Source organism: Furipterus horrens, unplaced genomic scaffold (assembly GCF_987537825.1).
Source record: "Furipterus horrens unplaced genomic scaffold, mFurHor1.1.pri manual_scaffold_15, whole genome shotgun sequence".
Classification (NCBI taxonomy): Eukaryota; Metazoa; Chordata; class Mammalia; order Chiroptera; family Furipteridae; genus Furipterus; species Furipterus horrens.
Genome location: NW_028327185.1, coordinates 11053618 through 11081083, shown reverse-complemented (window position 1 = coordinate 11081083; position 27466 = coordinate 11053618). Strand labels below are relative to the sequence as shown.

Below are 27466 nucleotides of genomic sequence, written 5' to 3'. Positions count from 1 at the left end.
CCACTGCCCACTGCCCCAGGGACCAGGTCAGACCAGGGCAGATGGAGTGCAGTGGGGATGTGAGGACGGGAGGCCCTGGGGTCGCTGAATTCACAGAAAGAAGCCCGAGAGGGAACACGCAAATCTGCCAGTGGCTCGGAGCAGCCCAGTTAGGCTTCTGCGGGGGTCAGGCTCCCTCCCAGGTCAGAGAAGCAAGGGGTCCTGGGCGGGTGAGAGACTCGCTCCACAGAAAGACACCAAGCTGTGGGGGGCGGGGGAGGGTTCAGGAGAACTGCGGGCCATGGGCAGGGCTACTCCAGGATGGCTGGGCCGAGGAGCGTTCCCAGAAAGCTGGAGCAGAGCTTGGGGCTGCCCAGGGCCACCCCGCCCTGCTGGCCTGAGTCCCAGGTCCTATGGTTCCTGGGCCCCTTGACCCCCAGCTAGGGTCACTACTTCCCTGACAAAGGATGCCAGCTGTCACCCTGGAGCCACTTCAAGCCTCTTCCGTGCTTGGACGTGGTAGGACAGAGGACAGCCAGCTTCAGGGGGTGCGGAGGGGGCCATGCCTAGGGAAGGCTGGCTTTTCACTGCAGAGAAAGCCAGGCTTCATTTCCAAAGTGTCTCTGCGCCAACATTAAAAATACCCTCACTAATTCCTCTCTGTCCTCCAGCCCCTTCCAAGGACACACACGGTGCCCTGTGCCCTCTGTACCCAGAGGCCTGTGGGGACAGGCTAGTGCCTTCTCTCCTAGAGGCCCCTTGGCCCCACAAGAGGGTCTGGCAGGTAAAGAGGGGCCATCCATGTGACTGGCAGGCCCCCAGAGGGGCCCAGCCCTGACCTGGAAGCCAGGGCGACGGGGACAGGACAGCAAGGTATCACTGGGGGGTGGGGGGGGGGGGGAGGAAGGGAGAGGAGGTGGCAGATACTGGAATGAGCTGACATCTCCTGAGGGGACTGAAGGTTCTGACCTGACTCCTGGCTGACCCTGGGAGACAAGGGACAGATGTCATGACCTTTGCCTCAGACAGGGAGGGTCCCGTGGGGTCTGGGCCAGCAGCACTCACATCCCTCAGCCGAACGTGGAGCCCCGGGAGCCCCAGAGAGCGGGCGCAGAGGCAGGGCCCAGGCCTCAGCTCCACTGGAGGAGCCAGGGAGGGAGGGTGGCCAGCGTGGGCCAGGGTGGCCTCAGGGCCTCAGCCAACCCGAGGGCTGCCATTTACCCACAACACACAGTGAATGTGTCCCTAGAGGTGGGACATGCAGTGGCCCAGAACAGTCCCAGAACACAGGTGGGGGTGGGGGCTGGCAGGCCCGCCTCCCAGGGCCCACCCTGCCGTCTTGGTCAGGGGCCCAGCTCACCAGAGGCTTCCTCAGGGCGAAGGGTCTTCTTGGCAACTTCCGCCAGCGCGCCGAAGCCCAGACCCACAGCCAGACCTGCGAGGAGGAGGCGGAGCGCTCTGGGCATTCGCTCGGGAGCAGGCTGCTGCCTACCGGCCTCCGCCCTCAGGTCCCCCCAACACACACACACACACACACACACACCTGAGCTCCACTGGGACCCCTGAGGACACTCCAGACAGTTTGAAAGGGGAGACCAAAAGGCAGGGGACGCACATCTGCTGTTGTCAGAGATCGGCAGGGGCTTTCGGTGAAAAAGCTTCATCTGCCCCCCCCCCCATCGCCTTTGCTCATGTACAGGCTCATGGGACACAAATACACCCCGAGATCGCACACAGCTGGGAAGCACTGGGAGGGCTCAGCACGATGGAAGAGGACCGCGATGGGACACCTCCTTGGAGCACGGCCATCCGCTACAAAGTCTCTGAGCAGCGTCTCCAGTGCTCTAGAATTCTCCCGTTCATGCGGATTGAAGAAAAGGCCTAACTACAGTGATACAAAGCAGGCACTGGAGCAAGTCAGAACATTCTGCAAAAGCGAAAGGTCGGGTGTCCCCAGTCAAAGCCAGAGGGACGCGCAGGAGCGCAGGCTGCAGCCTTGCTCAGGCACTGACAGTGGTCTCAGGACATGGGCTCCAGCGCCCCCGCCCCCCTTTTGCAATCTTCCAAATCGAAGTTCGTTCCTGCCACGTTTACCCAGAGGTGGGGCAGAGGATGACCCCAAATGCCCAGGAGAGGCCTGGGAGCCCGGCAGGTGCCACAGAGGCCGCACAGCGAGCCCGGGCGCCTCTTTCCTCCAGTTTCTACACAGTTGTATTGTAGCTGGACGGGGAGGTGAGGGCGGGGGGCCCCCATTAGCAGAGAGAGGATGGAGAACTCGAGGCTGAGCACACTGGCCTCCGCAGAAGGACAGCGGAGGCACTAAAGATGCCCCACGGCCAGTGGGTCTGGGTGGTGGGTAAGGGAGCAACAGCCCCCGCTTCCGGGGGTGGGGGGGCTCCCACCAGGTGCTCTAAGTAACAGGCAAGGCAACCTGCGCATACATTCCCAAACTTCTACAATGATTATATATTACTTTTATAAAAAATAGAAGTTCCTGCCTCGTAAGTCGTTACGAAGATTAAACAACGGAATGAAAGCAAAATGCTTCCAAAGAGCCTGGCACAAGGTACTGCTATGGAAGTGTTTGCTATTACTGTCATCGCTTCTATTCATAAGGGTTAGCCCGGCGCCTCCCGGAAGACGTGCAAATGCCAGCCACATGGACAATTTCAAATTTTCTAGTAGATACATTAAAAAACCATGTGAAATGAATTCTGATCATATATTTTACTTAACAAATATTCTATATAAATATTATTATATTTACTTTATTTTATTTTATTTTTGCAGTAAGTCTTCAAAATCCAGTGGGCGTTTTACCCTGAGCACGTCTCGGCTTGGACCAGCCTCATTTCAACTGCCCGACACCCCATGTGGCTGGTGGCTGCTACAGGGGACAATACAGGGGCACAAAAAGCCAAGCTCTGGCAACCACAGGAAGAAGCCACAGTTACCTGGAAATGGCCCTCAGGGTAACCCTGGGGCCCACCAGGGACATCTTAGGGTGCTGGGATGTGGGTGCCGGGACCTGTTTTCCCCCTGGAGGTCACTGGGCACAGAGCTGGGAGCTCGTCTCCAGTTAAAGATTAACTACCCTGCCTACCCGGCCCCACCTGGCACCCTATCTGACTTAGCAAAACAAATAATATTAACCTTCAAACTCTAGCAAGTTTCACCCATGTCTCTCCACATGTAGATTTTTCTCTGCCTAGAACAAGTCCAAAGACAAACCTACAAAAAGAGGCAGATGGTGTCAGAGGTTATCCCACCTTGGGGACAGACACCACAGCTATGTGTGTGTTTGGGGGGGGAGGCACTGAGCCCCTCCTTCTGCAGGCTGAGGCACCCCCAGCTCCTCCTGCTGGGCCCCTCTCAGATGCTTCATCAAACTGTTCTCTGGCTTCCTCTAGGCTGCAGGTCAGAGTCAAAGCTCTGAAGGCCAAGGACCTGTCATTAAATCATTAAACAAGGAAACCTTCCGCAAAGGAGGCCTTGGTCTCCTCGTGGGGCCCCGCAGGCCCCCTCAGGACCTGCCCAGGGCCAGGCCAGGCAGCGGAAGCGGGCCCAGCCAGCGCCCAGCCCTGACCTTGGCCCGAGCAGCTCCTCCCTCAGCAGACAGAAAACAGCGGCTGCTCTGCCACCCCCGACTCAGCCAAGCTTAGTGTCAGTCCCAGAACTTGGCTGAGGAAAGGCAGGCCCTAAAGGGACTCCTCTCAGAACCGGGAGGCACCTGGAGGCAAACGCTGGAAGATCGTGCCTCCGCTGCAGAGGCCCCGGGTCCAGAGTCCACGCTCCCTCGCTCACGCTCCCGTGACCTGTGGCCCGTCGGCCCCACCCCAGCACCCTCAGAACAGCAGCCTCTCGCGTTCTGATCCGTCCTCAGGCCCGGCCTGGCCACACGGTCTGCTGGGAGTCCTGGAGGGAAACCAGCCATGGAACCTGCTCTGCAGCCCCCACAGCCTGGCCTCCACCCTAGCCTGTGGGGAGCTGCCAGAGCCTTCCACGAACGTTCCTGACACTTCCCATTTCTCTCACAAGCAGAGGCCTCACAGTCAAGAAACGGTGGGGGCGCGGCGCAGGGGCGGGACCTGGGCTCTCCCCCAGGCCGGAGCCCACTGCGCCCACTTCCCAGGCGGGGGACCTGCTCCTGAGATCTGGGAGCCTAGGCCCCGAGCCCGGCCCCTGCCCCCCTGAAGTCCCTCTGGAGGTCATCAGAGCCTAATGCGGCCCTTGCTGAGCGGCCACTGGGCTTCTGCCCAGACGGGCCCCAGGGATTAAGACAAGGAAAAAACAAAACACCTAACAAACTGCACCGTTCATGAGGAGGCCTGGGCAAAGCCGCAGCAGGAAGCAGCGAGGAAACGTTCCTTCCGCGCCCAGGCCTGTCACCCGACGGGGCAAGCGAACAGCGAGAACAAGATGCCACCGGGGCACGCACTCAGTGGGCACGCGCGCCAGGCCTCCGGGCCCGCCTTTTACGAGCACCTCTGACCGTCCCGGTCTGGCAAGGACGTCCACACGGACAGGGCCCTGGGCAAGCATACTGTCCTCTGCTTCCAGGCGCTCCTGAATCCTCAGTAACTCAGCCCACCTTCTCTGCCATCACCTGCCTGCTCCACGCTGCCCCAGTCCTGGGGAAAAGAGGGGCCCTGGCGAGGGGGCTGCAGCCCCAGCACAGGAGGCGGGGGACCAGGAAGGAAGAAGCTCCCTGTAGTGTGTTCTCACAGGTTCTCTGGAGCTGCCCTTGGTGCCCAGAACAGGGCCACTGGGGCAGGGGAACACGTCACAGTCCCTGTGTTGGCTCCGGGGACAGGGGACTCAGACCGGCATTGGTGACAGGGGCCTCCTGGTCTCTGGTTCCAAAACTGTCACAAATAAGCCTTTGGCCCCTCGGCTTCCCCGTCTGTAACTGAGACAACAGTAACTGCCCTGACGGCCCTCGGAGGGAGAGGTAGACAGAGCCCCCTCTGAAGTCTGCTCCTGAAAAAGCAGACTAACGGCCACTGTGCAAAGCATGGATGGAACACGCCAAGGACTCTGGGGAGCAAGGGCCCCTGGCGGCCCCCAAAGCAGCAGCTCCTGAACTCGTCCCGGTGGTGGCACCCTAGAAACTTGAAAGGCTAATTCACTGAAGTGACACCAGGCAATAATTTTGTGCTAAAATTCAGATGACACTTTATACTAGACTGTAGCAACAGATGCCAAGTTTTAAGATAGCAATGCGGAAGAAAACCGTAGGGTTCAGGATATTCTTTCCAATTAATCTAGTCTCCTCTGCACATTAAGAAGACAGTCGCCCCTCCAGGGGGCAATGCCTGAACATCCTGCCATCAAACATCCCTGGTCTCCCCACCAAAATAACATATATGTAAAGAAGACAGCCAGCCACCAGTGGGGCCCAGCTCCCAGAGCAGAGCCAGCCCTGAACAGCGAGTAGGATGGGGAAGAGGCAGCAGGGAACAGGATGTACAATGGATGGGACATGGGAGGGGAGGTGTACGAACCAGCCAAAGCAAAGGAAAAAGCAGGCAGACACCCGATCGTGAGCTGTCATGACTGCTCGGCGCGGGCACCAAGCAGACCTCTGCTATACACAGCCTCGCAAACAGCCACTGGCCCGAGGCTCCTACGGGAGTCACGCTCATTCACTGTTGTCTGGAGAACCCACTGAGCACAGCTGAACTTTAGGGAAATGTGCTCCTGGTCATTCTGTCTACACGTCGGTACCATTTCAAAGGACACGCTGCTTTCAACAGCAGCGTCTCGGCCAGTAAATAAGCAATAGATGTGATAACACAATGTCATAAAGGCAGACACAGGTGCCGTAAACCCTCGCTACAAAACGATCCTTCAACTCAGAGGAGGGCACAGGTGTGCTGGGCACAATGCCTATTCTAACCCCCACAGAGAAGGACAAATAAAGCCCACAACCCCAAAGCATCTTCAAACAGGCTTTAAATGACAGCGGCCACTCGGGGCCTCGGCACTTTATTCTCAACACTGATGCCCCACAAGGCTGCGGGGGTCCAGCAAATGGGTCCCCAAATGACTGGTCCTTGCGGTGAAAACTATTCTGTCTAGGAGCCAAATGGGCCCAGAGGGGAGCTTCTACTCCCTCCCCAGCCTCCCTCCTGCAGAGGCCCCCACAGGGCTGCGAATGGAGAGGTGAGGTGGCCGCAAAAACTGACGCAGGAGGAGCCTGGGAAGCAGAGGCGCAGCGCGGCAGGCATCAGCCAGAACAGCCCCAGGCGTGTGCTGACGCAGGATGGAAGCCAGTCATTGGCTCATCCACCGTGAGAAACATCCAGGAGCCGTGGCTACACCGCCGGGACACCTGTGGGCCCCACCTCTTCCACCTCCATGCCGGCCTGGGGTAGCCCCAGCCCCACTCAGCCAGGACAGGCTGCCAGGGCTGGTGGCAGCAGGAGGGCACACAGCCAGCGACCTTACCTCCGAAGTTGGCCAGCCGCCCGATCCGTGTGACAGGCACCTTCCGCTCCCGCGCCCGCTCGCTGAGCTAGAGGGAGAACAGGAAGAGACTTCAGGGATCTCAGCGAACGGGGACTGACCGGCCTCCAGGGGTTCACGGTGTCTCCCACACCCCCTCTCACCCCCAAGGGCAGCGGCTCTGCCCAGCAGCACACTCCAACAAGAAGAGGCCTCCTGTTCCCAAAACCTCCAGACCACAGCAGCCCTGGGCGGGGGGGGGGGCAGGGGCCAGACCCCACGGTGAGACCCACCCACTGGGCCCGCTCGGGCAGCCCTCCCAGACGCACCATCTGCTTGTGGGGCTTGCCCTCGGGGCGAGCCTTGGCCTGCCGGGCCTTCTCGATGTCCTCGGCCGTGAGGCCCCCCACGGGGGACTGGTCCTGGTGGAAGAACCTTCGCTGAAGGCCAGCGGCAGAGAAAGGGGATCCAGTGTCTACAAGGAGCCTGCCGTTCACCCTGCCCAAAGGGGAGGCAGCCTGGCCTGGGAGCCCGGCTTCCCTGAAGGGTCCGCCGTCGGCATAGGAAGAAGCTGGGCCCTTGCTGCCGGTGTACGCCTGGGGCGGAGGCGCTGGCTGGTCCCGGGAGAAGGCTGCGGAGAACTCCGCAGAGACCTCCTCGGCCTGGGGCCCTGGGAAGTGCGCCTCCGATTCCGGGTCGTCAGCGCTCTCAGCGACATAAGGCTCTTCGTGCTTCTGACCCTGCGGAGAACAAAAGGTGGCGTGAGAGGGGCCGGTGCCAGCCAGGCAGTACCCCGTGCCGCCCCCCTCTTCACAAGACAGCAGGCCACCGCCGTCCTGCCCTCCAGTCCCCCAGGGGTAACAGCACGTTACCCCCGAGGCCTGTGGTTAGTCCCAGAGGCGAGCAGCACCTTTCTGGCCCAGCGGCCAGGAGGCCCGAATTCCAGTCCTGCTTCTGCCAGGGCTCCGCTGTGTGGCCCCACCAGTCTCGGAGAACCTGCTGGGCGCCCAGCCGGGACCGGGCGAGTGACCACCACTCCCAGCAAGTTCCTCACTTGTTAATCAGGGCTAAGGACAGGCCTGCGGGGCTCTGGGAAGGGCGAACAAGGGCGAACGACAGGAGACCTTTGAGAAGTCAAAGCGCAACCACAGACCGGAGGGCGAAGGCAGCGTGCAGACGGGGCCACCCCACCACTCCAGGCCGGTGCCTCAGCAGACATGGCCCCGCCGCTCCACCGTGTGCCTCAGTCAGGCCTGGCCTGGCTCCTGGGGAGTGGGGGTACTTGTTTTCCTGGTAGCAGTTGCCAAGACCTGACCTTCCTGCCAGGTTCTTCCTACTTTTGAGCCCTGAGTGACCTTGAGTGAGCTCCTGACCTTTCTCTGCTACTTCCTCATCTGAAAATAGGATTCCTCGCAGTCACAGAGTTACGTAGGGACCGCAGACAGGGCCGGGGTGGGGCTATAAATGGAACAGCACTGACCCGTGGAGGGAGGTCAGCGGCCTGGATTCCCTGTTCCCCGGAAATGGATTCAGTGCACACAGCGCTGCCCACGGCTCTACAGACACGGCCGCGGGCCCTCAGCCGTCTCACTGGGGGCTTGGTAAGACACTGGGGGTCTACAGAGATAAGGTTCGCCTCCAGCGGAAGGTCAGAGACTTGGCCATGATGCTCATCTCACAAACGGGAAACTGACTAAGGCTGCAGTGACTGGTGAGGGCCCAGCAGCCGGCCAGCGGCCGAGCAGGGGCTCCCAGCCAACACCTGCCCTGCTGAACAGCCAACAGCGCCTTCCTCAGAGCAGACATACAGTGTGCTGGGTCCTCTGGGCACGTCTCCAGGTGGCCGGGAAGCCCTGGGGCGAGGGGACTGAGGCAGGGGCCCTGAGAGCCACAGCAGAGGCTTCTCCTTCTGCCCTGAGTCCAGTGACAGCCGCCTGGCTCTGCATTCCCATAACCTGTTTATGTGGCTCGGAGGCCCTAGGACATCGAAGGGACCTCAGGGCCTCAGTGGGACCAGACTTGGTGCCTGCTGAAAGAAGACGTGAACAAAGCCCTGGAGGAGCTGGAGTATCTGGCCCTCTGGCCCCTCAGAGAGGAGGCCCAGAAAGCCAAGCTGAGGGAGAGAACAGGAGCACAGTGGAGGCCATCGCCCGCTAAGTGCCTCCCTCGTGGTGGGGGACAGTCCCTCCCTCCTACCTCCGAGTGAGTGTCCTGGGGGAGGAGCCCGCCTGTCTGAGCGGCAGGTGGGAGCCTGGGCAGGAGGTCCCTCTCGCCTCTCAGGGAGGCTTGTCCAGGCCTCACGCACCGTCTCACTCCGGGGCGGCTCAGGTGAGCTGGGCGGCCGCACCTCCTGAGTGTTGCAGGCAAAACACCCAACAGGAGGGAGCTCATCAGGACAGGCCCCAAGTGAGGCAGCCGGGGCCACAGCCCAGCCGCAGCAGAGGGAGGGCAAGGGCAGGGAGTCTCACTCTGGGAAGAGGACACACGGATCTGTCACTTAACAATCTCGGGCCTCACGTGAAACTTCTAGGTCTCAGTCTCCCCACCTGAGAAAGGGGGTAAGCACCTAGGCCTGTCCTCTTTCCCAGGACAGCAGTGAGGCTTGGGTGAGGTCACGGGGGTGAAGGCTTCTATCAGAGAAGCAGAAAGCATGTGTGAGGGTGAGAGACAGTCACATTTGCCACTCAGCCTTTGGAGAGCAGCAGGAGAAGGGCTGAGCATCTGGAAACTAAGACTGGCCAGAAGCTTGCAGGCTGTGACGGTCTCGGCCTTTGTCCGGAAGGCCGGCCAGCCAGCCACAGACAGGCCTGGGAGCAGAGCGGCAGCAGGTGCCATCTGCAGCACAAGGCCCGGCACACACCCTTCCCATCCCCTAGGACCCTCAGGAACGGTTACCGGGGACTGTGCAGTGTGACGCCATGGTGACCAGCCCTCTGCTATATCAAGCCCTGTTTATAATTACGTCTCCAGCACTCGCTTTTTGCTTAAAACCTTCCCCTTGGACGGTTAAATGCAGAGGCTCTCTGGACCACGGCACAAAAGACAGTGAGAGATGAGAGGAGCGAGGAGGGGAAGCTGTCCTCAGCTTTCACCCAGGAAAGGGGCACAGCCCCACAGTCAGGACCCAGAGACTCATGGAAAAAAGGAAGCAGACACAGCGGGAGAAGCCTCTGAACCTCAAGGAAGCCAACGGACACACAGGCTCCTGTGACAGGTCCACGCTGAGGTGTGAGAGCCAAAGAAACACACTTCCCAGCCTGGCCGTGCCCCCACTGCGCCTGGACAGTGGATGGCTTCCATCACTTCTGTACGGAAATCAGCCCAACAAAAAAAAAACACTAATATAAAGCAGGTAGCAGGGAGAAGGTGCTTTGTCTTACTAATAATTCGTTTGCTTCAGGGAAGGAAGCGGGCAGGGTTCCTTTCAGCTGCCTCCCGTAGAACACAGGCAAGTGTCACTTTTTTCTCTGTGACATTGGTAATTTCCAGAATTAAAAAGGCCTCTCTTCAGTCCCTCCACACAGGCCCAGGAACTGGACACAGACCAGGCTGAGGGAGCGGGGCAGGTCACCTGCGACCCCCCTGCGGGACGGAGCCCGGTCTGCACCCCACACCTCGCATCAGTCGGCGAGTGCCGGTGAGTTACTAATCCCACGAGTGTGCTGGGCTCCGTGCTGCTGGGGGCTCTTCTCAGCTCTGTGAAGCTTCCTGTAACTAAAACACCCAGCAGCCTGGCACAGGGACCCTGCCCCACCCGGAAGGATGGCGGGGTACAAACCAGTGGGCTCTCTGGCCCTGGCCACAAGGACCCCAGCCACGCGGCCTGTGTCCTGGTCTCACCGCGAACGCCAAGTGCAGCCCGCCCCCACTGGCCCCTCCCGGGCCGGCCTCTTACCTGCACCATTCCCAAGACCGCGCCGATCTGCTCCGCGGCTGTGGCCTGCAGAGCCCTGGCCGCCATGATGAGCTCCCCGCCGAGGCCCAAGTGTTGCAGGTGGGTTTCCACGGCCGCCTGGGTCAGCTTGGCAAGGCCTTTGACCACCATGATGGCATCCCCCAGCATGGCAGCCATCCTTTAGGGCTGGAAGAGACCAGGCCGTGTCAGGGCAGGGGTGCCACACCTCATATGGGGTCACAGCCACGCTGACCAACCCCACCCCAAACTCTGGGCAGAAGGTGACTGTTTGGTTTCCACCGACCTGCCTCCCTTTTGAACCAGGCTGACAAAGAGACAGAGTTCAGGGCGCACGGCTCAGGGGCGGCCCCAGGCGATCCCCTGCACTGCCGGCCACTGAATGCAGGGCTCCAAGGGGTCAGGGCTGGGCTCCAGGTGTCTCCTCGCCTGGGCCTCACAGCCACCCTGTGGCACACCCTCTGGAACAGAGAGGGAGATTGATATGCCTGACGTCTCCCTGCCACCCAGTGGCAGAACCAGGACTTGAACAGGCGTACTGCCTGAGTCCAGGGGTCTTTCCTCGGGACCACACTGTGGCTGGAGAGGGAGCACCTGTTCCCGGAACAGTTCCCTGCAGGCCCGGGGCCCTGTCCTCAACCGCTCAGGGTCTGCCTGTCCCTGCCCAGCTGGCCTCACCCTGCCCAGACACCCCCAGAGCGACAGACAACCAGAGAGAGCCCCCTCCCCAACTCAACTATTCACCAAGCCAATGTCTCCAGACTGCTGTCCAGCATTAAAAACACGAGGCGAACGGAAAAGGAGGCTCCGTCGTAGTGTCTTATGAAATTTGTTTCGCTGTGTGTGAGCACACGTGAGCTTCTCTCTTTTTTCTCTACTGGGTCACTGTCTAAAGTGTTTCTTAATGTAGGTCAGGGTCCGAAAGGCTGGAAACCGCCACACACAGTGGTGCCTCCCAGGGTGGGGAGTGTGCTGTCAATCACCCAAGTACTTCGTAAGGCCTGCTAGGGGGCTGTGTGCCGGGAGGGGTAAGCCAAGTCCTGTTAAGAAACTGGGGCTGAAGAAAAGCCACAAAAAGGAGAGGAGCAGCAGGATCCCCCACTGAAGATGCGCTCTGGGCAGCGCAGGGAGGAGCTGGCACCTGCTGAGTCTCAGGGATGAGGGAGGAACCAGAGAGCAGACGGGCGTGGGAGCACCGCAGGCCGAGGACCTGCATGAACACACGCAGGGAGGCTGGGAAGGACCGGGACACCTGGACACAGGGCGCAGGCCAACAGGAGGGAGAGGACGGCCACAGAGACACCTCGTGGACTCCCTCCGCTCATCACACTCATTAACAGAAGGACACACTGGAAGGTCAGGTAACAGCACTGACTAGGACCTCAACCAGAACTCCGGGGACCGCTGAAGATGGCAGGCGGGCTCACTCCCGCCCATCCTTGGCAGAGGAGTGGCCTAGTCAGCCCACGGATCCCTGCAGGAATCAGCTCTGCTCCTGAGCAGGCACAGAGCTGCTTTTATTTAAAAGGGGAATTGTCGTATTAGCCAGGGAAACCGACTAATGCACAGGAGCAAGCCACCATATCCTGCCCTTGGGAACACCTTCACTGGGCTGGGTGCTTCCATACCTCACCTCCTTTTAATCTTTATAAACAGCCGAGTGCCATGGATATTATTGCCCCATTTCAAAAGGAGAAGACCAAAGCCAGAGAGCTGAACTAACTGGTCAAGGTCATTCAGCTCCTGAATGGTGGCCTTGGGGCCCGATCCTGGCCCTTGTCTGCTCTGTGCCCACCACTCCATGCTGCCTCCCCCAAATGTGTGGCCTGTGACCCTGAGGCACCCTCACAGGGGCACTGCTCAGGCACAAATGGACAGCCTGCACCCTAATTAAAGCTGAGGAAGTTTTTAGAAGGTGACCATACCATTGAAAGACAGAAGAGGGGTAGGAGGGCTAGCCCAGCCCATCGCCGGCTGCCACTCCACACCCCGGGCTCCCTGGGGCTCCTGCACCTTGTGACTGTGAACAAGGGTGAGTCCCACAGACAGGCCCCAATGCCTAGGGCTGGGAAAAGATCACGTAATCAGAGATGAAATGCAGCTGGTACCAGCTCTCAACAACTTCCCAGCCCCCACCCCACCCCTGACATACACTGGCACACCGCCAAGTCCAAGGCAGAAGCACCTACCAAGGCCCATAGACCCCAGTGAGGGAGGAGATTTCTCAAAGAGACATCAGGGGCATACAATGGTGGGGATGGGCCCCAGGCACCTCTGTTCCTAAGGACCCTTGTTCACGGCCCCAGGACCATGCACCATACCCCACTGCCCCAGGGGTCCCCAGAAACAGGCCTTCCCTTCCCTTCCCTCACCTCTGAATCCAATCCAGATAAGCAAGGCAGGAGTCTCCCACTGACCACAAACCCTGATAATTCCAAAACTTCACCTTGTCTAACTGATGTCAAACCTTCCCTAAAACTTCCTAAGACCTATTAATTCAGACTTTGTTTTCAGGCTTAAAACTAAGTTTTCCTGAATTTCTCATCCTAGTTATCAAAACACCACACTAAAACTTCACTAGAACAAAGCTAACTGGCTTGTGTTTGTTTTGTTTCGTTGGCCTATTTCTCCGGCTCTAGTTTGAATGGCCTGCTATACCGATGGCAGTTCAATTTCAGAATCCATTTCTGGTCCTGCGTGCTGCAGGGGCAGGGCTGGAGCCCACCAGAGTCCCATCCTAACTCTCCTGGTTTCTAAGCATGTCAGCACTGAGCACAGCTCCGTGACAGGCCGGAATTGCACCTACTTCACAATGACGCTTAACGAAATTTTCGTAAGAGGAGAAAATGTTTAATAAATTGACCGGAATTTTTTTAAGTCCTGCATTTGGGAAGTCTGAGTAATAATGGTCTCTTTCAGTATCTTCCTAACTGTATTTTCCTACCTTTTTAGCTCACATAGCCTTCTTTCAAAATGGCTAAGAAATCATCTTTTACACATTAAAAAGTCATGTTATGCCTTTCTTCCTGCCTGAACTGCTGTGCGCTCACACCCAGTGAACTCCAGAGGGCATGGGTCTCCCCCTCGACAGTCGGCACCATGGGGAGGAAGAGAACCAGACCACCTCCTCTGGAAGGAAGACTCACCCAGGTGGAAAATAACATCACAGAAACAGACCTTCCACCTTAGCTGTGATGCAAACCCTGCTCTCATCAAATCAACGCATATTGCTAATAAACAGCCTATCGTTCGTGAGCAGATTCACACGTGAATGTATATTTCACAACCACAGTCTGTGCCATGCCCCTTTGACAAAAATATTTACCTAATGTGCCGGGGCCGTGCCGGGGCCATGCCCAAACCTCCCACACGCTGCTCTGCTCCGTACAAAGTGCGCTGTTCACACTCTAATCAATATCAGGTTGTTTTTCCTGTTTTTTGTTTTTATTGCAAAGGAGAAAGTAGGGACAGGGAAGGGGAACCACTTCCAGAAGGAAACAGCTTTTCAGAACTTTCTCGCCTTCTAGTTTTCAAAGACTGGGTCTCATAAATCCTGCTTCTCATGCCAAAACCCCAGTGTGACTCAGAATTCAGCTATCCAGAGTCTGGGTGCAAACCCCATCCAGGAATGTGCGAGAACCAGGCACCCAGCTGCAGCAGAAGGCCTTTTCATCATGATTGTAAGTAAAATTGAAAGCTCCCTAACACATTCAATACACAAATTAAAAATCTTAACCTCACCACGATTTCACTTATGAGTATTAGAGCCCTCCCTTCACCCCACTTTATCCTGCTGGGCCTTAAACGGGTTTTCGGGACCTGGCCTGGGAGTAGCACAGGCATGGAGTGTTCAGGCTCTGCCTCCTTGGCAGCATGTGCCCCCGCTCCCCTAGAGGAGGGAAAGCCCAGAGTGCGGGGTGGGTGCAAACGGTGGCGGTGGAGGACGAGCAGTCACAGGAGTGCCCACAAGGTACCAGCACCTCCCGGTGCTCTGGGCCCGTCTGTGCAGGTCCAGGATGCGCCTGCCCTTGGCCTGGGGGTGCTCACGGCTACGGTAGCACGCAGGCACATCTAGGATGGGCACAGACACCCGGGAGATGGCCAGAGGCCAACCGAGGTTCTCGTGCCAGGAGCAGGAGGTGGCCGACCAGTGGAAAGGACTGTCCTAAGAGCCTGGACACAGGGTCCCAGCTCTGCCGCCGCAGCTGACGCTAAGTGTGCAACTCGCCCCTTCGCCCCGTTCAGTAAGCGGGCCTCCAGTGGCCTGCCAGGCCGTTCCTGGTCCCAACATGCTGAGTGCTGTAAAGGAAGTAAATAAACATGCTGTCTAGAGAGAGAACAAGCTGGACTCCACACAGCTCATCACTCCCCAGGGGCAGAGGCTGGGAAAGACACACGCAGCGTCCCGAAAGGGGAGTCCTCAAGCTCTGAGAGGAAGTTTTCCTGTTGAACCTCCCCACTCCCCTCCCCCAGATACCCCCTCATTCATGTTGGAGAACGGACTCACAAAGCGCTACCTACGTGGCAGATACAGTAATATGCCGCAACAGGGAAATGAGTCGTGTTCTTCTTACAAAGTGAGTATAACAGGCAACCCTGAAAGGCAGAAAGCAAAGGAAGGCATCATGCACTTTTCCACTCAGGACCCACGGGGCGGGGGGGGGGGGGGGGACTTATTTGGGGGGAGGGTTCTCATGCACAGCCCAGATACCCACCTCACAGTCAGAACTCACCGCCTGTCACTTGTCTCTCCTCACAGGTGACAGCCAGCCAGAAACGGTGTGTGGAGTGACTAAGCCACTGTTCAATCCCCTCTGTGACCAGAGTGTGGCATGCCAGACCAGCTCCCATCCCAGCAAAGCAGTGGCGTTTGTACCTCCAAAGCTCTTCCCCCCGAGCTGACCCCATAGCCTTGGGGTAGCTGCTGTGAGGACCCGAAAGCAAGCTGCACAGAAAAGCCTTTACCTTGAGGGGTGTGAGTGACGCCCCCCGGAACGCTTTCTCCTGAGCAGGCTCTGTCCAGCCGTCTGCGGCACGCACGTCACCACGATGTCCGGCGGGCATCGGGCTCAGCCTGTCCAGAACTGACCTCCCCATCCCCTCACTACCTCCCATGCTCCCTAACCTGAGCAATGAGCACCACGCACTTCTTTCCAGCCCCCTCACCTCCTCTCGTCCACCTGAAATGTTCTCATCTGGGCAGCGGCAACATTGTCCCAGCCCTGCCCGCTCCTGTCCACTACCCATGCTCCTGCTACAGCAATCACTTTAAAAGGAAAATCCTATTAAACCACCCCCAGGTCTCTTGAACTCTCTGAGATTCCTAAGAGGCTGAAAGAACCTTCATGACCTGGCCCACTCCTGCCTCCCCAGCCTTATCTTGCCCCATTCTCCTGCAGGCCTCTGCACGAGAACACACTAGCATTCCTCTTCACCGAGTCCCAACATCACCTCTTCTGAGAAGCCCTCTGCAACATACCCCACCCCTAAACCACATCCATGTCCCCCTAAGGCACCCTGTCCTTACCCCACCCTAGCAATGACCACGCTCAAAATCGGCCTGTGTGACCGCCTTTCTCCCCTGCTGGGCTGTCAGCCAGGGAAGGGCAGGGACCCCACCAGCCTTCCTCACTCTGCATCTCCAGCGCCCAGCACTGTGGTCAGCACAGAGCAGGCCGGGGCAGACACTTGTTCCGTGAGACGAGCCCCGCTGGTCTCTCCAAGGTTCGAGAAAGCCTGCTGTTTCTAGGACTGCCTCCCCTGCTTGCGGCTCTAGATCTACACACAGAAGGAAAGGCCTCCTAGGAGCCAGGTCGGAGGCCGGGTTCTCACACTCTGCTGGGCATCAGGAGCACCCAGAGGACTTGTTAAAGCCCAGCTTCTGGGCCCCACACCCCATTTCTGATCCTGTAGGTCTGGCATGGCGCCTGACAGTCGGCATTGCTACCAAGTTCCCAGGTGCTGCAGTAGCTGCTGGTCCTGGGAATTTGCCTTGAGAGCCCTGTTCTGGAGGCGCAGGGGACGGAGCACAGGGGCCACGCCCAAGGCCAGGCAGGACTTCTAAACAGCGATCCTTTACTCCAGAACAACCTTTTTACCTTGGGCACACACATTCTCCATTTCTAGTCTGCCTGAGCACTGAAAAGTTCCTTTACATGCTTGAAATTTTTCTTTTACTCTCAGAAAAAAGGAAACATCAGTTGACAGTTTCCTCCAAGGACTCAAGAATGTATGTGCTAAGAAAAGACGTAAACTTCGGAACCCAATCCAAAAATCTCTATAGACGCGCTCTTCTCCTTGGCCTTTTAAAACCACACACCAGAGGCCATCACTCAAACATCTCAGGCAACTCCAGGCTTCTATCTAGCAAGGGCTGGCCTCCACCTCTCTGTCAGCAAGTTCAGAAATATCCTAATATGCTATCCATTTTCAAAGGCAACTGGGGACATGAAGAGGAACCCAGGGGAAGAGAGAGAAAAATGCCCGCCATCCTTCCCACCAGTCAGCCGCAGCCCGGGCCGGTGAGTCAAGCCTTCACGATGGGAGACAGTCCACCCCACAGCGCAAGTCACCTCCTCAGTGCCCCAAACCTGCCTGCCTGCAAGAAGTCCTCCTTCCCTGCCTCCCCAGGCCATCTGCCTGATAGTTAGCCAAGAATCCTGACAAAATCTGTCCAACTGTATTTCCTGGAAAAAAAAAGTGTATATGATAATTCAGCTATCAGAAGGCAAATCCCAATAGCAGTGTACCCATAGGATAAAATGCTATGCAGCCATTTAAGATGACACTGTGAAATATAAGATGACAAATAAGAAAGTTTATGATATATTCCCATGTGAGAAAAAAAACAGATTACAGGACAGCATTATCCTTCCTTTTGGAGCAGGCGGTGGGGGGCGGGGAAGGAGGACGAGGAATGACGGGTACAGGGTGCACGCACAACAGTCAGTGGTTTCCTCTGGGTGGTGGTCGTGATACATCCCTTTCCTTTCTCCATTTTCTTTATATTTTCTAAAATGTTCTACAAGGAGCATGCACTGCTTTTACAATAGAAAATATCTAAAATAATCTTCAATATTTGTTGTTAAAGTGGAAAACACAAGCGAACACCCCCATGTGTGATGTTAAGAAACTGTTCTACGTTCTTCGCACCTATCCCAGGAGGACTGGGCAGAGGCTTAGAGAGCAGATCAGAGGGCTATAAATAACGCCTCCCCACGCCCTTGTTCAGCCACCGGACTCCACCAGCAGACAGCTGCCCCTAGCAGGCCACGGGGGGATGGAGCCTGGCCATCCGGCTTCGGGGAAAGAGGCTCAGCCGCTCCTCTCAGGGAGCAGTGAGAAAAGCACTTGGCGCAGGCAGGGGGCAGGCCTCATGCTGGCCCCTGTGTTAAAAGACAGAATGACTAATGGGTTCTCTCCCCGCCCCCACAAAAGATAGGGTCCTAGTTTAGAAGAATGTAGTAAGCGCAGTGACCACATTTTTCTGCACCAAGTTAAGACATGTACTATGACTAGTGTCCGTCTAGGTCACGGTCAGCAAACTCTCAGGCACATCCAGCTCTGCTGCCTGTTTCTGTAAATCCATATTTATTGGAACACAAACCTGCTCATTCACTTATGTATCGTCCACATCTCATTCATTTACATTTGTATTATCTATGGTGGTTTGGGGTTTTTATGTTTTTTTTTTAACCTATAACAGCTGAGTTGAAAGTTGCAAAAGAGACCTAAAAAATCCAAACAGCCTAAAATATTTACTACCTGGCCCTTTATAGAAAGTTTGTTGACCCCTATTCTAGGACAACAGAGAAAAACAGAACCAGAGCTGCCCCAGGAAATCTGGGAAGGTCACTAGAGTTGTATCGGAACAGCCCAACCAGGCTGAGGTCCCCCGTTACAGCTCCGCCCTGATCCCCAGAGAGGGGCTCACCTCACCAGACACAGAGCTGCCCACCCCCAGAGGGTCCCAGGCTGGCGCCCGACAAGGGGAGGGGCTCTCCGTGGTGACCACCTTTTTACTGGAGCACCCAACTCAGGGCAGCCCCTGAATGCTGCTCGTGAAGGGGCCGGCTCTGGGGGCCACAGTGGGGGCTTCCTTTGCACCTCTGCTCCCTCCTCCTGCCATTTCAGGAGGCTCACAGCCACTCCCTCACCTCCCTCTGAACTGACAAACGCCACTTACTGCCCGCCCACAGGCTGGGTGTGAATGACATAAATCCACGCACCACCTAACCCGCACTGCATTCCCGCACTCACACCGCAGCACTAACGAGTGTCCCTGCCCCACTAGCAGCAGGAGCGTGCAGGTCCCCAGAACTGAGCTCTGGAGCAGAGCGAGAGGCACAGGCAGACAGGGAAGTCCCTTGCTGCCTCCACCGAGAAGCCCCACACAAGGCCCCTCGACCGCATGGCGTGGAGGTCTCCTGGTGAGCCACACAGGCGCACCTGTCTCCTGGGTCCACACGTGGACCCCACATGGGTCTGAAACCATAGCCCTTGGAGTCCTGCCTTGTAAGGAAAGAAGTTAGTTTCTGGGCCTCAAGTTGTCTTGTAGGTTAATGACTTCATGTTCCCTTAAAAGCTGCCTCTGAACTGTTGAGATTTTTCTTGGACCTGTTTAAAAATTATACAGTCTTATGCTGACACATACAGGCACTCTGACACTCTCCCCCCCAGTAAATTTAACCAGTTCCCCAAATGTTTTTTATTTTGTGAGAAGTAGACCAGCGCAGCGTGGGTAAAAGCTACAGCAGCTATTACTTATTGGGAGTTGATTACATTCCGGGCCCGGTGCTACGTGGTCTAACCCAACGAGGTGAATGAGCCACACGGGCTCAGGGCTCCGGAGCGCAGGCAGGCAGGCGGGCGGGCGGGCAGCAGGGTCCTGCGTGGCCCTTCCTCCTCTGGGGAGCACGTGTAACTGATTACAAACAGGGCTTTAAAGCCAGCCTGCCAAGCATGGGGTCCTGATAGCAATTTCACTGAGTAAAACCTACCAAAGGGGGATTAAAAAAAAAAAAAAAACCACCAAAGTTTTCTGCTCAAATCATGAAAAGATATTCGGTTCCAGAAGTGACATCGATGAAGCCGTCAAAATGCTCTGGAGTTAGGACCCTGTGTTCAACTCCTGACTCTGCTGCTGACCTAAGTCAGGCCCTCTAAGCTCACCTTTGTGCCTCAGTTTCTTCATCTGTTCTCGAGAGCAGTGGATTTTATACTCCACCAAACAGCACTGAGGGCACCAGGTGTCTGGCACATCGCAGGTGCTCAAAACCGTCTGCTGATACGATTGTTACTATTACGCCCACAAAAACCCTCTGAACGAGGTTCAGACTTGGTGAGACCACAGGGAGCATGACTTAGATCAATGTGGACAATCCTTTCATTTATTTATGTCCCAGCACTCAGGCCGGGCAGAGTATCATGTCCAACACAGGGAGGACAGTCTCACCTTCTCCTGGGGACCAGCGTGGCTTATTGTGCTGTGGAGAGAGGCATCATTTGGGAGAGGCAGCCTACGTGCTGGCGGCCGGCTTGAAACGCCGAGAAACAAGCAGGACATAAATACCCACCGGTGTTCCTTCCCACGGTCAATGCCGCTCAGGAGAAAACAGCACGGAAGGCTTTCTTCGGGGATTTTCAGGGAGACCATGGAGGGGGGGCTCTGACCCCCATGAGCTCCCTGTCATCAAGCCACAGCACACTGTGCCCCGAGATTAATCTTCCCCAAATCCATTTTCATCATGCCAATTCCTCACTCAAAGGGCTCCAAACTGTCTACAGAAAAACGCCCCAACTCCTGGGCCTGAGGTTGGAATTTCTGCAGCTGGGACCCGGGCCTCCTGTCCAACCTCCGCTGCTCCGGTCCCCCTGGCCAACAGGCGTACCCCTGCACATCTGAAACCCACCCACCAGCCACGAGACGGGAGCCTGCCTGCGTGAGGCCAGCCTCGGGGCCTGGCAATCAGTCAGCTCCGCCTTGACCGGCAGCCAGTCTGCTCCAGACCTGCTCCTGAGCCATGCTATAACCTGTTTCCTCACCTGGAAATTATGACGTAAGTTCTTATTATGTCCAATTTAAATGAGAAGTGGAAGTACCCTGAAGTGTGTAAACACACCATATGCATTCAAGGATGTTGTTCCTAATCAGGCCCTAACTTGACTCTCAGTTCTTATGAATTCTTCCCATCAGCTGATCTAAATCTCCCAGGGCTGGCCAGATCCCTCCTTGTTTTTATCTTTGGCACATGTACCTCGTGTATCTTCAACCAAACTATTAGCTCCTAGGGGGGAGGTTCACGTCTCGGACACCGCTGACTGTTTCCTCACCTACCCCCACCCACAGACCCTGACCACAAAAATGACAAGTGTGATCTGTGCTGTCACACAGGAAGCTGAATAAACCCATCCCATAGGGAAGAACCCTGGAGCTGCAGTTGAGGAATTTATGTTAAAGTGAAATCAGAAATTTAAAGGGTTGTGTTTAAATTTGGCCAAAATACTGTGGCTGGCTGTGGTAGGCTGAATAGACATTCATGCCCTAATCCCTGGAACCTGGGAATGTGTTACCTTAGTGGCAAAGGAGACTTTGCAGACAGGAGTAAGTTAAAGATCTTAAGATGGGGAGATTATCCATGAGATCCTAATGAGGGGAGGCAGGGAGATCAGAATCAGAAAACGGGAGAGAAGCAGAGGTGGGAGGAATGCAGTTGTGAGGAGGGGGCCATGGCCAAGGGATGCGGGCCGCTTCCAGAGGACGTAGAAGGCAAGGGGACAGGTCCTGCCCCAGAGCCTCCAGAAAGAACTGGACCTGCTGACACCTTGATGTTAGCCCAGAGAGACCCATTTCAGACTTCTGACCTACAGAATTGTAAAATAATAGACTTGTGGTCTTTTAAGCCACTAGGCTTATGGCAATTTGTTATAGCAGCAACTGGAAACTAATACAGTGGCTATTTTTAAAAAGGCAAATCTTTGGGTTGGGAAGAGAGGCAGTAATCTGGAAGAATTTCCAGATCATTTTTCTAAAGTAACTTAGTCTGGTCAACACCACCCCACCCCCGAAACAGTCCTGAGTGCCAACCAAGTGCCAGGCGCTGTGCTAGGTGCTGGAATATCCATGGTCAGCTCAAAACACATTCTCATTCTTGATGACAGAGTCCTGCTGGCTGTTGGGATAAATATGCCCCATTGGTCTACACGCCTCTTTTCCAAGCTCAGTTCAACATTCAAACCAGACACTGGGCACAGACGATACCACAACATCCAGGTAAGAGTCCCCACCCTGAAAACGCCATCTTACCAGTTTTTACATTCTTAATTTTTCAAAACACGCTCACTTCAGACTAAATAGTTGAATGAAACAGTATTAGTAGCAACAGCAGCTGCCATTATCATTCCCTCTGTGTGCCTGTCTCTCCATATTACTCCTCATCCTATAACAATCCCGTGAGGTATTATGGTCCCCACTTGCCGATGGGATAAAACTCAGCCAGGTAAAGAAATCTCTAGGGCCCAAAGCTCTCAGGTGCTGGCCTATCCCTGCCTGTCTGACGCCAGGCTCCAGTCCTTTCCTCTCACTGCCTAGGAAGCTAAGAGATAAGAAACCTTCCCCCAGGTCAAAAATATTTTTTCAAATCAACAGTCACTCTTCCTGAGACTATGCCCAGAAAAGGGTGTCCAACGGGTTGCAAAAAGTTATGAGTCATAAAAGTCCTGAAGCTGGCTGGGCTTTCAAAGGCCATCTGCCCTAACTCCCACTTCTGGAAAGCTCCTTAGTTATCAGAGCTCCTAGGGAAGGGAGAACTCTCCTGCGCAGCTCTGTGTTCCCCACGGGGTCTGGCCCGGTGCCCCCTCCACACCAGGTGTTTTACACCCGTGTGCACACAGGGTGCTCCCTAGCCTATCAAGCTCTCTCATCTAGAACCCAGAACCAAAGAGACAACCAAGGGTACCGAGCATCAGGGACATGGTCTCTCTCTCTACACCCACGCTGAGATTTCCATGCACAGTTACAGACAGCAGCAGCAGCACCCCGTTTTAACAAGGTGGGGGCAGAAGGGAGGGAAATGACTTGCATAGGAGCAGGGCCAGGTCAGTTAGCAGCCTGCTCACGGGCACACTCAGGCACCAGGAGTAGGGGGGTGGGGGGCATACAGGATGAGGCACCTCTCCTGCTTCCTCTCTGCCTCTCCGCTCCTTGCTTATAAAAGAATTGAGAGGAAAGAGGGTGAAGGCAGCAGGCCTGGCCCACGCACAGCAAGCTCCACACAGCTTGAACAGGAAACACAGCACACCTGACCCAGGGTAAAGTGGTGCCCAGCCCTCTGCTTCACCAAGTGTTGGCTGTAAACATGTTAACACTTTTTTTTTTTAATCTCAGAAAGATATAAGATATTTTGCTCCAGCACCTGTTCAATGTAACCACCTGTGGTCTCAGGGCAATCTATTCTCACCTTCACCCTCCTCTGAGCCAGGATGGGTGCCAAGGAGAAAATATGTCAGGCAGAGAACAAACACCAGGCTTGGCCAGGGTCTGGGCTTGAACTTGAAAGTTTTGTGTGTGTGGACAGTCCCTAGGAGCTCTCATCCACGCCAGCAGACGACAGGAACCTTGCTAGAAGGCCCTCCGGTTCCCTGGCAACAGGAGTAGGGAGATGAGGGCTGATGGGACTGGCAGCAAGGCCCGGGCTCCGGGCTCACGCGTGCCCTCGGGCACCGGCTCTCCTCTTCGGGCTGCATTTCCTCATTTCCCCAGGCGTGAACAAAGGCAACTGACCTGCATGATCACCAGTTCCCAGGGATTATCCCTGCCGTTTATCCCTTGAGTGCAGAAGGTTGACAAGGTTGAAACTGGGACTTAATGGGATTCTAGAAAGAATAATGCTCAAAGGAATTCAAGTACTGACCCTCCCAGACAGTATAAAATGGCAAGTGGGGAGGGCAGACCCTGCCCATCACAGGCAGAGAAGTGGAAATCACACAGTGCCTCTCTTAGGGAAATCCCGGGGGATGGTGGTGCAGAGGCCGAGCCGGAGGAAGGGGCTGGCCCTTCTCATACAGCCGGGAAATCATCCCCTCTTCGCTTTCACACTCTCACTCACACTCACACTCTCCCCTGCCAGGATCAGCCAGCTCCTCAGAGGCTGGCAGAGCAGGACCTCTAGGACACCTACGGCAGGACAGGACGCCAGCCCGGCTTTCTCCTCAAGCACCACCCCCAGCCCACCCTGCCCCGCTCACATGGTCAGAGGGCCTCCCTCCCTCTAGGGTGGACCTTTGTTTCCCTCCAAAACAGAGGCAATCCGGTATGAGCACCTCCAAGCCCCTGGCCCACATCTCAGAGGGCCCTGGCCGCCCCTCCCCTAGCCTACCCGATCCCCATACGACCACACCCTCCTCCTCTGCCGCCAGGACCTTGTCCCTCTCCTGTTTTGTGCCTTCTCCTCAATCTCTCCTTCCACAAGCCCTTCCCCCTCAAGCCCGCAAACCTACTCTAACTTTTCGCACATCAAATATAAAACGCCTCCCGTTGACTCTGCTTTTCCTTCAGCCTCCTGCTAGCCAACACTTCCCGTCTTTCCTTCGCCCCCAGCACGTGCTGCCTGGCCCCTCCTTTAGCCTTCCTCTCTGTGACACCCACAACAGCACACCTGAGGCCACCCCAACACTACCCTCCTCGCATTTCCTGCTGGCCCCACGCATCCCCCTAAAAGCCTCTCCTTGGTTCTAACCCTAACCCCCAACCCCTCATCTCAGCTTCCTTCACCAGCTCCTCTTCTTCCACCCACTGCACGGTCTTGTTCACTTTTATATTCCCAATGCCATGTTCAGGCAGGTATTTGTTCAATGAGGAGTAACTAACCAGATCCACAACTTCAGAGTGGGCTTTTCATCAGGGGCAGGCTGTGGAGGGCGCCGACCCTTAGCGCACAGAGGGGTTTTCCAGGTTTGGACCTCTCCCCATCTCCCTCAGCCTAAAAACAGGAGGATATAAAACAAAGCAAGCCAACGGCTCTCAAGACAAGAACTCAGTCACTATTCACCTACAACAGATTCTAAAAGACCCTGAAATGGCAATTTGAGTGAAAACTCCACATGCACACATTAAAAATAAATCACACCCAAGTATGAAGAATAAAAAGAGATTTTTCAGTGTCATTTCCAACTTTCAATATTCTGTGGGATCCGGACCTCAAAACTAACGGTCAAGGGAGCCTGTAATCACACAACTAACAACATGCTTGTGAACAAACCAACGGATCTCGGGTGTGCAGAATGCAGAGAGATGTCCCCTCTCAGATCCCACCTAGATGCATCTCACTCAGCACCAGCAGACCCCACCGCTCCCACAGGTGCAACTCGAGAAGGAGCAGGACCTCGCCCTCCCCACTTTCCTGGCTGCTGTTTAGCAGGAGTGCTGGAACTATTTCCAGACGCCGCCGTCAGATCAAGACAACTCTATCTAAATATTCCTGTCTAATTTTGCACATAGCTCTTGTTTCAACTGACAAAGATAATGACGCAGCACCCATGGCTCCTGACGGAAAATTATCCTGCCGAGGTTGGAGCTTCCCAACAATAGACTTCTCTAAACTTCTTTTTGAGAAAGGAGAAGTGACCTCCCTGTCCAGGTTCTTCCCTACAGGCAACAAAGGGCCCCCAAAAGACCCCGTAACTGACCAGGGAATGTTATGGAAAAATCCTGATATGTCCCCCACAGGATTAACAAAAGGGGAAATTCGTGGCAGGCACTTGGGATGTTTTTCCCTGCCCTGTACATTAATCACTGTTTTTCAGTTTTTCTGAAGCCCATCCTTTCGGGAATTAGAAGTTTGGGACGTGAACTCTGAGTTCTACTGAAGGCAAACTCCAGACTCAGAATTAAAGCTTCTTTGCACAAACAGAAATGGCTCAGTGTCTTTGACACTGATGCTTCGATCAACTATAAAAGGACTGCTCACATTATGCATGTGTCCCTGCTGCACCGCTGCACTCTGGGGTAGCCTCTCCCATGAAGAGGCACATGGTGCATGTAAATAGACCTACATGTATGTTTGAAATGCAGCCAGACACTCCCTCCCTGCACATGCAGGCCTGGGCCCCTCCCATATCACAAGACGCAAGGGATGTCTCCCCCAAAACCGAGGACGAGTAAAACATCGCCTTGGAAAAGCCACCTGTGGGAAACCGAGTGGGCCTTTCTGCCACATTCAGACAGCTTAAACTTGTTTGCTCAATTATTTAAAAACTGCCCCATGGTTATTTCAGATGCATATCCCCACAGTCTTGCGAAATTCCCAAACATAGAAACCACCAGTTTTCCACTTGTTTCACACTCCAGGCCATGCACGCAGCAGGCACAGTAAACACCCATGGGTTTCTACCTCCCTTTTCTCTCCTCTTCCCTCGGTTCAGTGGTGGGGTCTCCATTAAAGCCCAAACTACATGACTCAGGGCAGGGGGACACAACACTACCGTTCCTAAAGCTCTCAGCTACTCATGGGCAAGTCCCGGGAAGCCTCTGGAACACCTGGGGATACTCTCTTTTCGTACAGTCTTACCTCAGTGGATCTCATCCAAGAGCAATCTTGTGCTCCAGGAGACTTTTGGTTGTCACAACTAGTGTGACAGGGACTACTGGCATCTAACAGACACAGGACAGGGACGCTGCTACGTGTCCTATAACGAACAGGTTGGCCTCCCCATAACAAAGAATTATCAGGTCCAAAATGTCAGTAGTTTGGAGGATGAGAAACCCTGTCTTAGTGACATACAGGGAAGCGCTCATAGCATCTAGTTCACTTTGCCTGAGGTCATGCCAAGAATTATAACAATGCTGCATCATCTGCATTATTTGCAAGGCTGAACAAATGCCCAAAGCCATGACCAGGGTCAACCACCAGCGCCCAGTTGTCTCTTCTCAGAAGAAGGGCTCTCCTGCCATGATGACCCACTCACCCACACAGTGACAACTGGCATGCTGGCATCAATGCATACCCAAATCCTTTGGCACCAAGGTAGACCTAGCATGCCCAGCTCTTCAGTCGCGGCCCCAGTGAGCAGGAAGGGCGGACAAGTTTCCCAACCGGCTGCACAGGAGTCTCTCACCTTTCAGGAGGCTGGCATCTCTCACCCAAATAGACAGTCACAGCATCCAGTCCGGCCCGGTAGTATTGCCCCTCCCCCAAGGCGCACGGGAGAACTGGCCTGGGTTTGGCAGAAGGGGCGGGAAGGCTAGAGAACGGCATGAACTTAGGCGATTAAGCCCAAACCACTCACAAGACCCCCGATGTTTCGATAAGCAGTGGAAGGACCAAAAGGGCCCCTTTCACTAACAATCGCCCAAAACCCCCACGTGTGAAACCCAGCAGCTGGCTCTGATCAAGACAGTCACAAAGTTCTGACACAAATCTGCAGCCACGGGCAATCAGAGCTGCTGAAACCATGCAAAGAGGTCTGGGAATGAAGAGAAATATTATCATGAGAAAGCGAGGCCGGAAAGCTGTCTTGGCGACTTAAGAGACATGGCGTCTGACAGCCAGCCGCCGAGGTTGCTCGGAGCTCGTTCCAAAAACCCAAGGCTCCGGCCAGGGTTCTCGTCCCCTGCCTGAGGCAGGCCCGGCAGGAAGAGGAGGGAACAGGAGTAGGCGACATCTGCGCTCCCCCCCCCCCCTGCATCCTGAGGCGCGACCTGGAACTCGCATCCAGTGAAAGTCGCAAAGGGGGAGCCGCACTGTCACTTGAGGATGCAAGAACGGCCCAGGGGGGTCACAGCCCAGCTCTGTCCGCAGGCAGATGGTGCCCGGGCACGCCGCGGGCGGCAGTCTTACCCCGGGGCAGGAAGCTGGGCCACGGTCACCTTCGTGCCGCCTCTGCGCGATGGCTGTACAGCCTGCGCTTCACATGCGCTCGGGATCTGTTTACCAGCTCGCGCGCACCGGAGACCCAGCGCCTGAGGCCCCGGGCAGCCCCGCCCCGCGGGCTGCTTCCATTGGTTGGGCCGCCTCCGCTGGCCGAAGGCCCTGCGGAGCGGAGGACTGTGCCCATTCCGTGCGCTCAGCGCACGGCCAATCGAAACCGAGGGCGGAGAGAGAGCAGCCAATGGGAGGCCTCTGCAACGCA

At 55.9% G+C, this 27466-nt stretch overlaps 1 protein-coding gene across 2 annotated transcripts in view; it reads right to left on the bottom strand.

Moving 5' to 3' along the window:
- Positions 1 to 27290, bottom strand: part of COQ8A (coenzyme Q8A) — a 34468-nt gene extending 7178 nt beyond the window's left edge. Inside the window, exons 1-6 of one of the 2 annotated variants that reach the window (XM_090263494.1) lie at positions 27175 to 27290; positions 10626 to 10800; positions 10322 to 10507; positions 6756 to 7166; positions 6430 to 6496; positions 1340 to 1414 (exon numbers count right to left, since the gene is read on the bottom strand). In XM_090263494.1, coding sequence (XP_090119620.1) covers positions 1340 to 1414; positions 6430 to 6496; positions 6756 to 7166; positions 10322 to 10498 — 730 coding nt within the window. In that variant the 5' untranslated portion in view covers positions 10499 to 10507; positions 10626 to 10800; positions 27175 to 27290. The remainder of the gene's footprint in view (positions 1 to 1339; positions 1415 to 6429; positions 6497 to 6755; positions 7167 to 10321; positions 10508 to 10625; positions 10801 to 27174) is intronic. The other variant, XM_090263493.1, reaches the window with a different exon arrangement.
- Positions 27291 to 27466: the final 176 nt, after the last annotated feature.